The 17,899-nt window shown below is 42.5% G+C and overlaps 2 protein-coding genes across 3 annotated transcripts in view; both read left to right on the top strand.

Annotated features, from left to right (window-relative positions):
• Positions 1–4,067, top strand: part of LOC119403189 (piezo-type mechanosensitive ion channel component) — a 144,442-nt gene extending 140,375 nt beyond the window's left edge. For both annotated transcript variants that reach the window (XM_037670152.2, XM_037670137.2), the window contains one exon: positions 2,925–4,067. In XM_037670152.2, coding sequence (XP_037526080.1) covers positions 2,925–3,189 — 265 coding nt within the window. In that variant the 3' untranslated portion in view covers positions 3,190–4,067. The remainder of the gene's footprint in view (positions 1–2,924) is intronic.
• A 6,397-nt stretch (positions 4,068–10,464) lies between these two features.
• Positions 10,465–12,907, top strand: LOC119403180 (density-regulated protein homolog). Its single transcript, XM_037670127.2, has 2 exons — positions 10,465–10,948; positions 12,652–12,907. The coding sequence occupies exons 1-2, from the start codon at positions 10,629–10,631 to the stop codon at positions 12,881–12,883; spliced, it is 552 nt and encodes a 183-aa protein (XP_037526055.1). The 5' UTR covers positions 10,465–10,628; the 3' UTR covers positions 12,884–12,907.
• The last annotated feature ends 4,992 nt before the right edge of the window (positions 12,908–17,899 follow it).

Raw genomic sequence — 17,899 nt, 5'->3', positions numbered from 1 at the left:
GAGCGTTAAAAGAAAAAGAACACCACCATTCTTTACAGTTTGATCTCAGATTCTCTGCTTGTCCACTTTTTTCATTTAAACCATGTTTGGTCTCTAAGTCGTACTGCGATCTTTCCACCTGTTCACATAATGCCTATCATTTACTGCTCCAGCACTTGCTATGAGTTTCAGATGACAAAGTGGAGCTGGTTGGTGAGGATTCATTGCAGAAGTAAGGCATGCATACTCTCTTGTATCCTTGTCCGCACAATTTGCTTTTTTGCTCTGAACTTCCCTTTACAGAAGACTAGGAAGTGCACTTAGTCTAAGCAAGAGGATAAAAATTCAAGCATTAAAGTTGCAGCTGTCACCCTGAAAGAATGCACAAGGCACTCTGCAGTACTTTGCATGATCCTGTCACACAGTGCTTGTTAATACTGACATCTGTGCTGAAGTGTGCACCAGAAGTGTCATTATGAGCAAAGTATGTAGCTGTGATGGATTTCAGCTTTCACTGTAATCTACTATGCCCACAACTGGCATCTTTCAAATAGTTCCTGCTTATAGTAAATTTAGTATTGAAGTATAAAATTTCTAGCAAATCCCATGCACTGTGGGAGCAATGTTATGCAAAGCAGTCAGCGAGCAGCTGCCTATGCCACGTTGTTTGGTTTTGAGGCAGGTGTTATGAGGCCAATAGACGTCATTGTGCAAACTAAACAGTTGTGTGCATGACATGAGCTTACGAGGCACGTCGACTTCAATATTATCTGAAGTAACATCAGCACTCATGTTCAAGTGCAGACGTCCACTTTAACATTGAGAGATGCATGCTACAATGCTCTGACATGCATATTGTAAGCAGCATTCGTTGGCATGTTCCTGCTGTGTTGGGCATCACTAGACTATGAGTGGAAGATTTATAGTGGTCTATGTTTAATATTTGTTACATTCTTGTCAGTGGATAGCCAATACTGTGCAACTGTAACGAACATTAGGCAAGCCTAGCCAACAGTTAACCTACATTAGCCAGTTCTAGCCAACATTAGCTAGCACAAGCCAGCAGTAGCCACTACCTGTGAAAATTAGCACGTACTAGCCAATGTTAGCGAATATGCAGCTATCACAAGCCAGCATGAGGAAACAAGCTTACGTGAGACAGCTCTAGCCACTTTGCCAGTGCTAGCCAAGATTAGCAACCGATTGCCAATATTAGCATGCACTAACCAACACACTATAGCTGTAATTCAGTCGAAATGAGCCAGCATTAGCCAACACAAGCCTCCACTTAATCAACTTCAGCCAGTGGTGGTCAACACCAGCCTACATCAGCACGCACTGGCCACCATGCCACTGGGTGACAGTTGGCCAACATTAGCGCCATTAATGTGGTGCCACCAGTATGGCACTATTAGCCAAAATTAGCACACACCAGCCAACAATTTGCCACCACTAGCCAAAATTGGGAAGCACTAGCCAGCACTTTGCCAACATTAGCCACTGCTAGTCAACAGTTCATGAACACTATGCACTATTAAACATTTGCCAAAATTTGGCCAACCAGTGTTGGTTTTAGTCGGTGCATGTAAACATCTTTGTCATGCCATGCATATTGAGATATCACTTCTTAAAGGGGTGCTGACACCTTTTTTCGAAAGCGAGTTTACTCTGCCATACAAATCTCCTGTATGCAGACGGCTCTGAGCAAGTGTGAAGCTCAGCAAATGCTGATATGATATTTTAAGTTGATATTAAAGTCAATTTTTCCATGGTGCACCTACTGACATCAACACTAGCTTGACGTCAGGGTACAGTACAAATTCTGGTGACTTCATGCAGCAGTCTGGCTAGTTGTGATGACGTTAGGTACCAATACTTCCAAGATGGGCCGCTTGTGCGTCATCAAAACTTCCAAAATGGCCACTTGTGCGTCACCAACGGAGGCACGGTGCAGAGCGGCCGTGGAAACGTCACTATATATTGTACGAGCACGTGACGAGAAGCTCATACCGTGTTGTGACGTCAGGGTACAGTAGGAACCGAAACTAGCTTTTAAAAACATACCGTAATTACTCTTTCAGGGCGCACTCGCGCTTAGCACTACCTTTTCTAGGCTCTTGAGGGCTCGACCTTTCATTTGACGCAAAAAAACAACTGAAAATATTCATATCAGTACCCCTTCAATGCGTGGCTGCAATGACATCTTGTCATTTAATGCCATTCACAGCATGGTTGTCATTCATATATGCACATTCTGGTATATACCATGTTAATTGAAACGATCACAATGGCTTCATGATGTACATCATGTTATTTGTGCCGTTCATGTCACGATACAGATGACGGGAATGTCATGAAATACATGACATGCCTGTCATGATATTCATTTCATAACCTATCATTCAATGTCACCATACACTTCTGTCATACCATGCTAATTTTGGTATATACCATGTTAACGAAAGGACCACCAGAGCACCATGGTGCTACACGAGCACCATGTAGGTTTGTTTTATCTATTATAGGTGGATACAGTCAAAGTGCCTTTGGTTCATTAAGACATGCTTCACATTTAAAAATTGGGCTGTATTATGGGATAATTTATAGGGGGGTGAGCATGCTATTGCGAATGACATACACTGCCATGGTCCCCAAAGAATTGTGCATTATTTAATGGAATAGTGAAAAAAGTTGAAAGTGCTGTGTCTGCACTTTGCTTGTTAGTTAAGAAATGAGCTTTGAATTTATCCTCGTTTTGTAGTGACTATGGCACCCTGCCATTGCTTATGACCCACATTTGTTACTAAGGTTATGTGAACCTTAGTATTTTGTAGGTTTGTTGTCTCCATTAAAGAATCTTCAAGACGCACAAAAGTGCGTTGCATTTGTATTGAGTGTACTTTACTGCTTTGATTTGTAATAACCTTTTAATTGTAACATTGCAGAATTGCGGGGCTATACACCACCTTCGTGCTCGTCGTTTCCCGTTTGATCCGTGGTTTCATGGCTGGCAGCTCATTCACCATCATGTTTGACGACATGCCAAATGTGGATCGTGTGCTTCAGCTTTGCCTTGACATCTACCTTGTGCGGGAAAGCCGTGAATTAAGCCTTGAAGAAGACCTGTTTGCCAAGCTGATATTCTTGTATCGTTCTCCAGAGACCTTAATCAAATGGACACGTGCTGCAGACCAGCAACCACTGGCCTGATAGCATCAATGTCGACAGATTCTGTTGCAGTTTACCGATTATGTTGTGCCATTTTGATACTTCCATCGTTTTTATCTTCACTGCATTGAACACTGTGAGGCTGTGGCAGCAAACTTATTGCACCACAGGTGCTTATGCCCACCCATCCATGTACTTTTAAAAATGTGCCTGCCCTACATTATGGGCCTTGCAATACTTACTATGCCATCGTTGGAACTAGAAGAATCTTAGACTATGCAAAATATTATATAGTATAATAACAAGCAGCATTTCTCTTTTGTAAAAAATGCAAGCCTTGTTATTTTTGGCGAGTGCCATAGTTTAGGGCACCTGTCTTGGTCTTTCAGATTGTGGTGATGTGCAGTGCTTTGTATCATTTGTAATATATTTTTGTACTGTGATGCGATGCATAGAAACATCCAAAGATTCATTATGCTCGAATAAGTACTCTTGTATATGCACGCCTGATGTCGTGAGATACTGTTTACTTGAAGTATGTAAGCCAACAGAACTGGCATATGGAAGGTTTGTTCCTGCTGATGTTGCTACCTGAGTGTAAGGACCATAATAATGTAATATTGAATGATGAGGCTTGGGTGTAAATTTCTTGAGTATTTTTACTGTTATAATTGTTTTATTAAATGTGTCATAGTTTCCTGTATAAATGTAAATCAGGAGCTTGTTTCTGTTTGAGGTTAAGTTTGTTTGTATGTGATAAAGCAAAAAAGCTGCTTATGAGTCAGTTTTGGCATCCTATAATTGATATCTTGTCTGATTACGCTTACTTGTACTGTTCACACAGGAGTGGTATTTAAGTTAATGGCTGTGAAGCTGTAACCCTTTTTATTTCAAAAATAAAAATTCACTATGCAAGTTGGCACCTTTTTACACCTTGCTAGAAAGGACAACCTCCATGGCAGACACTCTCCTAAAAAATGGTGTATGTATCATTTGATCTCTAGCCCTTATGTGAGTTGATCTGCGTATTGTTGAAATAGTGCCAAAGAAGTTAAAGATGGAGCTAGAAGAGAGCACAGGAGGATTGGATCTGGCTGCAATTTTCTGGAGCACCTTTAAAGGTACAAATGATCAGCAAAGGTTTGCAGATATTCAAAACTTTCAAACAACTCAATTGTAAGCCTTGAAACAGAGGCACTACTTGCAAATTTGAATAGGTTCTTTAACAGTTAACATTATTCATTGTGCGGGTTCTAACATGAAACCAAAGGAGAAGTGTGATAAGTTTCGTAGTGCTACAGTGGCTGCAAAGGACGTTGCATTGTGGAGTACATACGTTGTAGAGTAAACTGTGTTGCTTGGGGAGCCAGACTTTTCTGGCTGAACCAGTGAATCATTGAAACAAACTTTTAAACTAGAGCTGTGCGAATAGCAAAATTTTGGGTGCGAAGCGAATTCGAATATTGAAGTGTGAGTGCGAATCGAATATTTTTCTAATATTTCTCGAATAATTCTAGAATATTTTTCGAATACTTCAAAGTGAAATTGCAGAAAAAAAAGTTAGACAGGATTCCTAAGCATATTCTTATGAGATAGCAACATGAAAGTGTTTCTTTTCACTAGGTTGATGAAGCACTGGCGGGGTGGTGTTCCATAGTTGTCTTATCAAGAATGAGGCAATGTAGAGGCCAAATTGTATTTATGTGCATGATTTGGTGCAACCAAAGTGTTTACACGTGATAGGCGAAGATGCCAATTCCTCAGCCTTTCCTCCTCTTTCAACTTCTGTGGAAGCCCAACTGATGTGGCGGTGTGCTCCCTTCAAGTCCGGAGTTCCAAATCTGCCTCGTAGACGTCGATATATAAGAACATCTGAAACTTTGGATGCTAAAAAGCTTCGGCTTCCGATTTTTCGGACTTCCTGCCCAAATTGCAGGTCCAAAACAGCATTAATTGAGCCCCCACCTCTGCCACATCTTTCATCTCCATGTTGGAACCAACGTTTTCTTGAGTTAATACATTTGCGACCGTAGCGGAGCTTGAAAGGTAGCTTTGCTGCAGTACCGGGGTGTGATGAGGTGAAGCATATTGAAAATCTAGAGACCACTTCCAATCGGAAGTTGACTGTCTTGGCTAAGTTAGACCGTAAAGGAGCTTGAAAGGCAGCTTTGCCGCAATACTGAGGTGTGATGAGGTGAAGCATTTTGAAAAATCTAGGGACCACTTTCAACCGGAAGTTCTCTCAAAAATTCGACTGTAACGGAGCTTGAAAGGTAGCTTTACCGCAATACCGGGGTGTGATGAGGTAAAGCATATTGAAACTCTACGGACCACTTCCAACCGGAAGTTGTCTCTTGGCTAAATTCGACCGTAACGGAGCTTGAAAGGCAGCTTTACCGCAATACCGGGGTGTGATGAAGTGAAGCATATTGAAAATCTAGGGACCACTTCTAATCGGAAGTTGTCTGTCGGCTAAATTCGACCGTAACGGAGCTTGAAAGGCAGCTTTACCGCAATACCGAGGTGTGATGAGGTGAAGCATATTGAAAATCTAGGGACCACTTCTAATCGGACGTTGTCTTTTGGCTAAGTTCGACCGTAACGGAGTTTGAAAGGCAGCTTTGCCGCAATATCCGGGGTGTGATGAGGTGAAGCATATTGAAAATCTGAAGGGGTCACTTTCAATCGGACTTTGACTGTATATTTGTTTTTGGGAAGTTCGAAATGTTCGAATAGTAAAATTCCAGTGCGAATCGAATAGCAAACACTATTCGAAAAATATTCGAAATTTCGAATATTCGCACGCCCCTATTTTAAACTCATGACCTTCCACAGGACACATCGATGCTATTTATGAATGCCACATATCTGGAGTTAAAATTTATGCAATGTTGCAACTTTATTTGATAATGTTGTGGTGCTGTGTGTCATCACCATACCAACCAGACCAATGAAAATCTGTCATTCTGCTGTTTGTTTATATATACGTTAAAACTTGCATCACCTGGGCACATAGACCTCAGTGGAATGGCAAATGATCAATTCCTTTGTTTTCTTATATTTGGGTTATATGTATATATACATGAAAAGTTCGTGCTATTCGATTAGAGATATCGCTGTTCGAAGTTGTCAAATATTCATCTTTTTTGTGTGCATATACAGGATACACTGACTGAAGTCCTTAGGGAGAGAGAAACCATAGATATGAGGACTGTTCCGAATGGCTCTTCAGTAGGATAGCTGCACCTGTTTTGCAGGGGCAGAAGCTCCTTAGAGGGACCTTGAAATGCCTTTTCAATAATCGTCGAATTGCCACACTCTAGGAGTTTGCCCCGTAAATCTTTTGCCACAAAAATTTTTATATTATGTCAAGTGCAAGCGAAGTTGAGGGTTCATTGCAGGCTCCGAGCACTTTTTCTCTTCTTTCATCCCAACAAACACGCTGGAAGCTGCTACACTGTAAGGGATGACAAGGGGGCAGGAAGCTACGTCAGCACACGTCATGGCCCTGAGCATTTCAGACTGCCACCTCGTTGCGGCCGTGCTGCCTGCACAGCACGAGAAGTGCAACTGTTGTGCTAGCAGCCTGGCTCCATGAAAACCTGGCATACACCAGCTTTGTTCTGCACCAGTCTGAAAGATGGCTAGTAGCTAAGAGATGGCTCATTTTGAAGAAGAACTGGCTAAACACCAAGTGATGTCTGCCAAGGCACGTAGGAGAGAGCAAGCGAGCTCTGGCAAATGTACCACTAGTTTTGGAAATGGCGATGTGCAATCAGTAAGTACTGCTGTAGTAGGCTCAGTATGAGAAGTGACCGACTTGGGGATGTCGTGTTTGAAGTAACGAGAGCACAGTATCTCTAGTGTCGCCTCGCATGAAAGAAGAAAACATGGAATTAAACAGACGACCATCAGTTGAAACCGGAAGTGCAAATACAATACAAGATACTTTTTTTAGTGTTCTTGAAGAGAGAACGACACATTTTTTATTTATTAAACTAAAAATAAGCAATAGAAGTATTACTGAGGACGTTTCCGCGGTCATGAACTAAGCCAATGGCCATTTCCTTCCCTTAGTATATGGTTATTCCTTCTGACTATGTATTTTGCCAAGACGAGAGCGAGCGATTTCTGGCTGTCTTCGAAACAAAATTGCAAATTCCCTGCTGTGTGCAGTGCTATAATATTTGGTTTGCATGTTCACAGGAGTCTTGACTACTGTTCGACCAGTGTCTTCAATATGTTTGTATCTTTTCAAAACAATGTGTGGTGCTGTACATAGTAACGCACCTCTCATGTTCAAATGCAGTACTGCATGTGGAGTCATGAACAATTAAAACACGAAGAAGTTAGGGCGAACCAAAACCCATTCTTTCCTTTTTGTTTTCACATCGGTATGCTTAATGTCTGCACGAGTTCACCTTGCATGCTTAGTGTGAGGTCCAAAAAATATTTTGCCGCCACGTAATTATCGATGCAAGACTGCTTTCGACGTACCGCTGCTTGCAGACACTGTTCCGCTTTGTCATTTCTCATTTGTGTTTCATTTGTCCATGACTGTACATCTGGTAAAATATGCATCAGTAATGTCGTTGCTATGCTGCCTCAGATAATTCAAGGTATCATTTACAAGCTGTACGTACCACTAGTTCAGCTGTACCATAACTTATTCGGATGTCCAATTGTGGATGATATTATACATGTAGGCCTGATTTCTTGAATCAGACAGACTTTGTGCAACTATCATATTTATGTCAATTCAGACGTGAAATTTATTAAATACTTTCACATTACACTCACTAGAATATTTGATTGGTTTGATTTTAAGCGTATGTACTACCTGCAGGTAGTACATATGCTTAAATATGAACAAACCCTCGAATCAATCCCAATAACGCAAGCTACCATGATTACGGTGCTCGGCTGCTGACCCGAAGGTCACGGGTTCGACCTTGCCGCGGCAGCCAATTCTAATGAAGGCGAAATGCTAGAGGCCCATGTACTTGATTTAGGTGCACGTTAAAGAACCCCAAGTGGTCGAAAGGCCAAGTCAGCCAAGTCGTGAGTGTTTTGTGGACTGATGCTGTGGAAAACTGCTTTGGCTGAACTTACTAGGCAAGGCTGCAGGGTTGGTAAAGGCATCATTTTCCTGTTAGCAGCATTTATGTGTGCACTTAGTGGTATGCAACGTTCAGGTGGTATGGTTGTAGTGGGTTGTATCAACGACGTATGTATCAGCCGCCGCTCCCAAAATTTTTCCACGCCGTTGATTTTTCAACGCTATTTCAAATGTGAAATTTTGCGCAGAGGCTCCTGTACGCGTGATCTGTACCATTACTAGAGCCGGTATTTTAGGATTTTCTTATGTGACCCAAAATTTTGTTGCAGTTTTGACAAACGTTTATTTTGCGTTTATGTGTTTATTTTGACCACGACCTACTGGTTTTGACCCATTTTGACCAAACTGCAGCCTAAAAACTTGGATGGATGGATGGATGCTATGAGCGTCCCCTTTATAACGGGGCGGTGACATGTCTGCCACCATGCTCGAAGAAAAAAGAAAAAACTTCCTTGTTTCATGCTGGCCTAATACCTTATCTACATTGATTAAATCTATGTTATTACACCCAAAAAATTATAAATTCACGGTCTATCTCTCTGCCTCTTAAGGCAGAATGACCTTATTTTTTTACCCCATTATTTATTTTTGTACATTGTCTCTACTTTTCTGCCACCAATACTCTAACCGTCTCTTACTTATTTCTATCGCGGACGTGTTCAGCTTTCCATTGTTGTCTCTAAAACCCAAGGCTTCCTGTAGACTCGTGTCCACAAGTATACCTGGGTGAATATCGCCACATTCAATCAGTACATGTTCCATCGTTTCCTTAGTTCCCCCGCAGCATGTACATTGTTCTTCTTCGTTACTGAATCTCGCTTTATAACTACGCGTTCTAAGGCAGCCCGACCTTGCTTCAAACAGTAAAGCGCTTCCCCTTGAATTATCATAAAACCTTTCCCTCCTTATTTCGTTTTTTCCCTTTCGGTAGTTACTCAGAGCCGGCTTCTTTTCCATCGCTGTCATCCAATAAGTCCTCTCCGCCTCTCTGACCTTCCGCTTAATGCTCCTTGTTGCCATATCGCCCGTACTTATAGCCATATATTTACTGGTGAGCCTCTTAGTTCTTTTTTTCCACTGCGTGTCAACGCTTTTTCTATACAAATACCTGAAAACGTTCTCTGCCCATCTACTCTTCTTCATTTTCCTCAGCCTCTCTTCGAATCTCATTTTGTTCTGAGCTTCCCTCACTTCAAAGCCTGTCCATCCCATATCACCCTTTAAAGCCTCATTTGTCATCTTCCCGTGAGCGCCCAACGCGAGGCGGCCCACCGTCCTTTGATTTACATCCATTCCTGATTGTACCTCTGACTTCATGCACACCACTGAGTTCCCAAATGTAAGCCCCGGGACCATCACACCCTTCCACAGCCCTGGAAGCACCTCGTACCTATTGTATCCCCATAAAGCTCTGTGCTTCATAATTGCAGCATTCCTCTTTGCCTTTGCTACCGATGCTTTCTCTTGTACCTCCATATATCTATCCCCCTCATTTACCCATACTCCGAGGTACTTGTACTCGCTTACCCTCGGTATTTTTTGGCCCTGTATTATGACCGCATGGTCTTCGTGATCATTGAATACCATCAATCCACATTTTGTTGCACTAAATCCTATTCCTAGAGCTTCACATTCCCTTCCGCATATATCTTTGACTGTCCGCAAATAAGACAATATCATCAGCATAAAATAGACCTGGAAGCTTCTGCTCAACCATCGTGCCGACCTGTTTGTGCGACAAATTAAATCCAATTTTGCCATGTACAGCATGAATAACAGCGAGGACAAAGGACATCCCTGCCTCAGCCCCTTGCTTCAACGCTGTCCTTGCTACTTATTCCTTCCCATTCTATACAAACTGTATTTTCTCGGTATATTTCCCTCAAAAGCTGTATACAGTCGTCCCCTATGCCCACTTCTTCCAATATATCCCACAAAATTTCCTGATTAACGTTGTCATACGCCCCGGTGATATCTACATAAGCTACGTATAAGGGCCTGTTTTCTAACAAACAGATTATCGTCTAACCGCCTGTCGATTCGAAATCCATTCTGAAGTTCTCCAAAAATATCACTTTGTTCTACCCACGCTTCTATTTTTAACTTCGGCCAGCAATACGACGCCATAGCGGCGAATACGCGAACTGAGCTTGTTGGTGGTCGTCAGTTGCTTCCGGCATCACGTGGCGTTTGTATCGGTAGGCCAAAGTTTTGCCGTGCCGAGTGCAAAAGACCGGCATCCGCGTATTTTTGCTGCGGATGCTCGTAAGGTGAGCTTATGCGAATTGCACCGCACACACGAGGTGAATCAACGCCGTCCATGTGTTTTTAGATAAGCGCCGTGAACGGTGATCACAGCGAAATGTCTGAAGGAAGCACGCAAGCTCTACCAACTGGACCGTTGCCCGGCGTTTCGTACCCCATCGAGGTGATCTACTGCGGGGAGTGCTCTATGCCGCTTGAATATTGCGAGTACTATCCAGACTCGCAAAAGTGCAAAGAGTGGCTTCAAAAGAACCTTCCCGAGGAATTTGAGCGGCGACTTAACCTCAGCGATGCACCACAGACTGGAGCTGGTGGCGATGAAGAGAAGAAACGGCAAAAGCGTGGTGGCAAGGGAATGGTGAAAGCCAAAAAGAGGGTGGAAAAAGACAAACGAATTTGCCTGTCAAGAGCGTCACGGTATGTTAACTCGTTTTCGCGGGTCACACCAAAGTGCGAAATCACTGCAGTAATACCTGCTCATCACAAACCATATGATACCACTCATTTTGTTGAATTGACAAAGTTCGATCGTAAGCTCCATATATATGCCTCAGTTCGAATACAGATGCAGTACTTATGTGCATGGGTTTTCGAGAAACTTCGTAGTCGCCACTGTATTAAAACTGCACTGTGGAATGCACCTGCTTTTTTGACCAAAACAATCTGCAAAGAGTAAATGCACGAGGCTCCCGCATGCGCCTGCCATAGTTTCAGTGTCGTGAAAAGGCCCATAGAAGGATGTAACGATGTTTCACTTCATGACACACGTTTGGTCAGTTAGTTGACAAGAGCTCTGCAAGCTAGCCATGGCTCGATGTGTTCCTGCTACATTTGATAATAGAACATTTTGATGGTGAAGAACCTGGCAACCACATAGCCATGTTCCTTCGCTCAATTTGACGAAGTGACTTGTGCAATCATGGCGTATAAAAATGTGCATTTGACGTCCAGCACACCACTCAGTGACTATATTGTCATGCTTGTTGATAATTTCTATTGCATCTCCTTTGTTTCTTTACAACTCACCTACTTCAAACAATCAGTGTTACTCTACAGTCATTAAACTGGGTACTCCTAATTAGAGGTGCGTGAATAGTGACTCTTTCTAATCGAATCGAAGTATATTTAGATGTAGATATTTGAATACAAGATATATTCGTATCTCTTAAGTACGAAGCATGCACAGTTTGTTTGATAGTATAAAAAATCTTTCCTATATACATCGACGCACATACACATGATACCAGTCACAATTAAATGTACAAATAATGGAGGAGCTTGAAAGAAATGACTGCTATAAATTACCTGGAGCAACATGCAGACACTGCTAAAACGTGTTACGGGGTGTACATAAGGTGTGCTCTGAAGAAAAGTGCAACACTGCAGTACCGTACATTGTAATTACTAGGTGCAGACATGATGAGCCTGGTCAAGTAATAACTCGGGACATATTCACATATAGACTATACTTCAAAGCAAGAAATTATTATTGAATGAATGGAAATTATCAAACCAAAGTTATGTGCCTTGTACATTTGTTAAGGAATTATACCCCGGTGAAACAACCGCAGATAAACTGTAGAATAATACATGGCTTGCACGTGACGTCACAGACAGGTTCTCTGCGCTTGTTCACAAACATGGCCGTCACCACAACATTTTTATCTCATTAGAGTGTCATTTCAGCGTGCGTTCTTGTGTGCTCCCTGCTTTCTTCTGTTCGCCAGCTGCGCCAAGGGGGAACATAAAGGATTGGAGGGGGAACCGGAACTAATCTGGTGTCACTGTTTCTTGCTCGGTGCATTCGAGCAAGAGTTCACCCTGCGTCTCAACCAGTTTGTCCACAAAGATGGCGGCCATGGTGACAGTCAATGCAAGCTATGTATAATTCAAAGCAGTCAACACATCCATCATTCTGACTTCCTCTGGACTTCAATAAGTCGCGTTATCCTTTATATGTATTATAAAGAAATTACTTTTCAGCAGGTTTGAATAGTCAGTCCTTTCAATTTCTATTTGTTCGCAGTTTCCAATAGTCACACAACCATAGTCTCAATCATCCTAAATGCTTCATTGTTTTTAATGTTTGACATTTTTTTTCTTTCATTTCTGTTTTACAGAGGAAAGAAGAAGTTTGTGACTGTGGTGACCGGATTGAGTACCTTTGACATTGACCTCAAAGACGCGTCAAAATTCTTTTCCCACAAGTTCTCCTGTGGTTCGTCAGTGACTGGAGATGATGAAATTGTCATTCAGGGTGATGTAAAAGATGATATTTTTGATGTCATCACTGAAAAGTGGCCAGAAATCGATGAAGACTTAATAGAAGATCTTGGAGATCAATCTCGCTAAGTCTGTACAGAATAAAATGGTTTGCCAACGCTTCTTTTGTCGAAAAAGAGAAAGTTGTGGAAGGTCAATTGCATACACATGTCACAAACAGGTCAAGAGCAAAATCAGTGCTGCATGTGCTCATGTTAACACCGTGACTGCAATTTGATTACATGTTAAAGGGGTGATGAACCACTTCTCCAAGTAATGATCTAATGACCTTAGTATCAGAGTTTACTGCCTCCCGAATCGATTGCCGCAAAAATTTCTCGAATCCGTCAAAATCAGCGGAGTTACGGGGGTTTGGCGCACGCTCTCGGCGCTTTCTCTCATTTCTTATGCCGACGAGCGCACTGGAAGCTAGACAGGGAGGGATGGCACGGGGGTAAGAAGTTACGTCAGCGTGCGTCATGAAACGCGATCGCTCTCCCGCTGTGATTCGCATGGGCGAGTGCGGCTACCGTGTAAAGTTAGCAGACTGAGGAGTGCGGCGCGGGCAAGTGGCGGCACCCCGTAGCAAGAAGCGCATCTCATCCGGCTATCGGCCAATAAGCATGCTATGTCTCCGTGACGTGAACGTGCAGATGCCCTGCCCGCCGACGAGAGTGAGAACCGGCCTCTGTTTGAAAAGAGGGTGCCTGAGGAAACGGCAACTTCGCGCTCCGCTTGTGGCCTTTACGCGGCGCGCACGACTAATATTTTGCAGAGCAGTTCATAGCCGTGTCAGCTTTCCGCAGGTTGTGTTTTTTCAGCAAGCCCAAGGGGTGCTTCATGACCCCTTTAAAGAGACAGTGTGCAAACACGGACACAAGAGAGAAGTAAAGACACCACAAACGCCAACGACCTCTCTTGTGTCCGTGTTTGCACGCCCTCTCTCTTTAACATGAATACTTACCAACTAGCTCAGCTCTCTGTTATTTTAAAAATTTGATTACACCCAATGTGCTGAGCATCAGCTTCTTGAAGTGAAATATTGCACTTCGTAAAGATTTGGTTTGGGACTTTGGAGTTTCTTGCAAAGCATGCTCATAGCATAGTATTTTGTATGAATGTGTTTGACAACAGTTGTCCAATATTAGATCTCTCGCTTCATTTTCTGCCACTTTCAGCAGCCTGGTGCATCGCAAGGGGGGGGGATGTGTTAATACAGATTTTGGAGGAACTGACATCTGGCCAGAACTTCTCACAAGACAATGATAGAAGTGGAAAGACTAAATTGTAGTGAAAGAATAGATTCATTTTGCGATTTGAATAGGATTTGTATTTTCAAATAGACTCTTTTCATAATTGTAAAGCTAACTTTCCTTCTATGCAGTTTGCCCAACTAATGGGGGGCTAGGCATTTACTGCAGTGTGTTCGAGCGCAGTTTGCTTGCGCTGTGACGTGGAAAATGTTGATGGCTCTCTTGACATAAACACTCATAATAGACGAGCCCCAGCATGTGCAACTAGGACCTTGTCACCACTTGAAGGATGACAGGTGCCGCCATTAGTTGGGCGAATATGCAGCGCAGGGAAGTGCACTTGTGGATTATGAGAACGGTCTATTGTGTTTGAAAGTCACAAAAACTGGCACACCGCATAGCCTGGTGCCAAGCTTTGTTACTGCGCAAATGAGTTGTTCAGATTGTTGTACATAGTCTGCTGTTTAGGCACACCACAGTTCGTGCTTAAATTACTGTTGCCACTGTTGCTGCGAAGGCAGTGGCACTGCCTTCGCGGCAACAGTGGGATCATGTCAGGCCACGGCGAATGGCGTGCATGCTTGTGCAGCGAACCATAGCACTCAAACATGAACTGCTATCGTGCTCACCTACCACTGTTTGCAGCATGTATTGCATGTACGACTTTGTCAGTGCTGGAGATGGAAAATTCTGATAAAGGAAATGCTTCACAGCGTTTTCAGCGTTACCACTCATCATGAGACACTCTGAGTGGTAAGCTTTCTGTTCCTCTAAAGAAAACAGGTACCATAAAAATTGTTTGTAGGTTAATGCAAAAGAACAATAGTACTAAAAAAAAACTGCAATGGCTCTGAAAATGTTTATACAGTAGACATATAAGTACATTGCATTGATAGAGCAGTTTATAATGTGAAACAAACTGTTGATTTAAGGCAATTAGGGGGTGGGGGAATGAATGGAGGAGGGCATACATGGGTAAAAGTGCACGTACACATAGTGGAAGCTTGGCCATAGCAAAGGTGGAAATGCATACATCCACTTGATGTCGCTAGTTAGTTTCTCGCAGAAAACTTTGCCGTTTGATGCAACTTGCAAGTAACAATATTACCAAAAAAATAATTTACCATTTCATACTTGTGACAATAGTATGGAACAATAAAGGATGAAGATGAGTAGCATTAATAACTAGAACCATACATTGGGAGATTCCACTAGTGTGGATTCTAACATGCCCAACATATGGTTCTGCTATTGCACTTGTGGGGAAACAAGTGTTTATCACTGAGGTGCTGCCATTTCTACACGTTAATGGGCAAATGTGATCCAGGTAACTGGATAGTCTTGGGAGTAGTATGAACAGGACATGATGCGACTATAGGTGATGGTAAAACACAGGCGTGAAGTAATGCAGCATGACACAAGCAAAAGCAGACAAATTTGAATACCGTCACTGGCGTAGCCAGAAATTTTTTTCGGTTGGGGGGGGGGGGGGGGGGGTCAGCCGTACTTTATATATGTCGGCATGTGCATTTTTGTGTGTTTGTGTATATATACACATGCAAAGCTCGAACTTTTTTTGGGGGGGGGGGTGTACCCCCCCCCCCCCTCCGGCTGTGATGTAATAAAGGTGATAAAGGTGGCGACATGATTTTGAATGGCTCGACAACTGTGCTGAAGTATTCCAGCTAGAAGGAGGTAGCAGATGGAAGATGCATATTCCAGTTGAGTGCTAAGCATTGACACTTAGAAAAAAATGTTACTGTGCATGCGCAAGCTAATGTATTTTCCAGCCAAGAAGCCTGGACCACAGACTAGCAGAACTAACAATTTTTTTCCATTCAACACTCTCCTGCCTTTCTTTTCCTTTCTCTCGCTACACCACAGTACTTTCCATGAGGTGTGACATCCATGCAGTAATTTTTGAAACGCCTTTGTGGTGCTTAATGGGGCTGGGGGCTTCCCTGGAATGTGGAGGGGGGAATACACTTGGAGTGAGAAAAGCATTTTGTGAGTGAGAGTTTTTGGTTGGAAAATATCCTTGCTGGAAAGCCAACTCACAATTTTTGCCAAGTGTTGTTTATAAGATAGGCAAGCTTTTTTTAAAAAAAATGTTGGTGCATGCTGTCTCAAATTGCACCAGACATATGCAAGGGTACAAGCATAAGCACAGATGGTTTCAGTATACTTCAGAGTGCTCAGAACATGCCATGGATCTATAACAATGTGAAGTATACCCACCGCGGTAGCTTAAGAGCCAAGGTGTAATGCTAAGCTTGAGGACACTGGTTTGATTCCTGGCCACAGCAGCTGCATTTGCATGGAAGCAAACTGCAAAATCACCAGTCTGCTTAGATTTAGGTGCATGTTAAAGAACCCCAGGTGGTCAAAATTAATCTGTTGTCCCAACTGCGTGTGCAATGGGATCTATTGTCACTGAACGTAAGTTCATCAGATGATGCAGACTGAGGTTATCCTACAGCATTCACAGTTCACACAGCTGTTTAATGGAAGGCTGGCACTCCTTCGCCTTGTTTGCGGAATGATTACCCTACAGGAGTGTATAATACAACGCTGCGACAAGCTACCACTGTCTCTGAATGCAAATTGGCCGCGCACATCTAAAACCCCTGCACTTCTGCCCCACATAGTTATTCCTTCTGATGCACACTAACAGTGCAGACTTATTGTTTTGCTCTGGCAATGATTCACTTAGAGTGATGCAATGCAAATATTTTAAAATGTAATTCCTTGCAAGCCTGTGCAATGCCTCATATTTGTTTGCAGTAAATGATGACATAAATGGAGTCTTAGCATATTCTTAAATACATCAGCTTTTGAAAACAGAAAAAAATTTCTATAAGCAGCAGACCCAAATAATAGCTAAAACGTTTGACTTTAAAAAAAAAGCCTGAAAAGAGCTAGTATTTTGTGCTATTTTTGCATAGTATTGCGCTGCAGTAAGAAACTTTTCTTTTTTCATGCAGTGCAACAAAGAGGAATGTTGCCTCACTCTTAAAAAAAGATTTATTGAGAAAGCAAGTTTAAGGCATTTTTTCTGTTACCGTGTTTCTGCAAGGTTATCTGCGGGCGTTGATGTCAGATGTGAAATAACATTTGCAGAGTTCTTAAGCAGTCTAAAGTGAGGTTAAATGGCATAGCATTGCAGATACTTCACACAAACATTCATTGCCTAACTGAGATGTTCACCACGATCAAGGTGCGTCAACGTTTGGTAGTAGTTAGCCTAAAAAAATAGCTACAAGCTTTCGAAGTGCTACTTTTGTGTAAACAGGACTGGTGCCCATCACAGTTCCGACTCCCATTACATGTCCTTGTAAGTAATGTCATAACTGAGTGGTGACAAAGTTAATTTTGCATGACTTTATGCATTAGAGAATGTAGCTTGGCCGCTTTAATTTTTTACAGAGAAGCTGTTACGCTTTCCGTTAGTCCGTAGAGCGTCACCAAATAACTCAGCCCAGCTTGTGATAGCCTAGGTAGGCCAAGCTAAAGCTAACTATGCCTAGTTATGCCAAGGTCATCTTAGCCCAGCCTAATTAAGCTTAGTCAAGCCAATCAATATTGATCGATAACCAATCAGTAGCCTAGGTAAACAAAGCTAAAGCGAATTAAGCCTAGTTATGCCAAGGCGATCTTAGCCCAGCCTAATTACGCTTAGAAAAGCCAATCAATACCCATTGACAGTCAATCAATACTGATCGATATAGCCAATCGATACCCAATAATTCATGGAAATGCCGCAAAAAGCATGGCTATGCTCGCTTGAGTTTGGATACATGTTTAATACCGATTGATAGCTAATCAATACTGATCGATAACCAATCAATACACA

This window comes from Rhipicephalus sanguineus, chromosome 1, assembly GCF_013339695.2.
Source record: "Rhipicephalus sanguineus isolate Rsan-2018 chromosome 1, BIME_Rsan_1.4, whole genome shotgun sequence".
NCBI classification, from domain to species: Eukaryota; Metazoa; Arthropoda; class Arachnida; order Ixodida; family Ixodidae; genus Rhipicephalus; species Rhipicephalus sanguineus.
The sequence above is the reverse complement of the archived record's forward strand: the minus strand, read 5'-3'. Positions and strand labels throughout refer to the sequence as shown.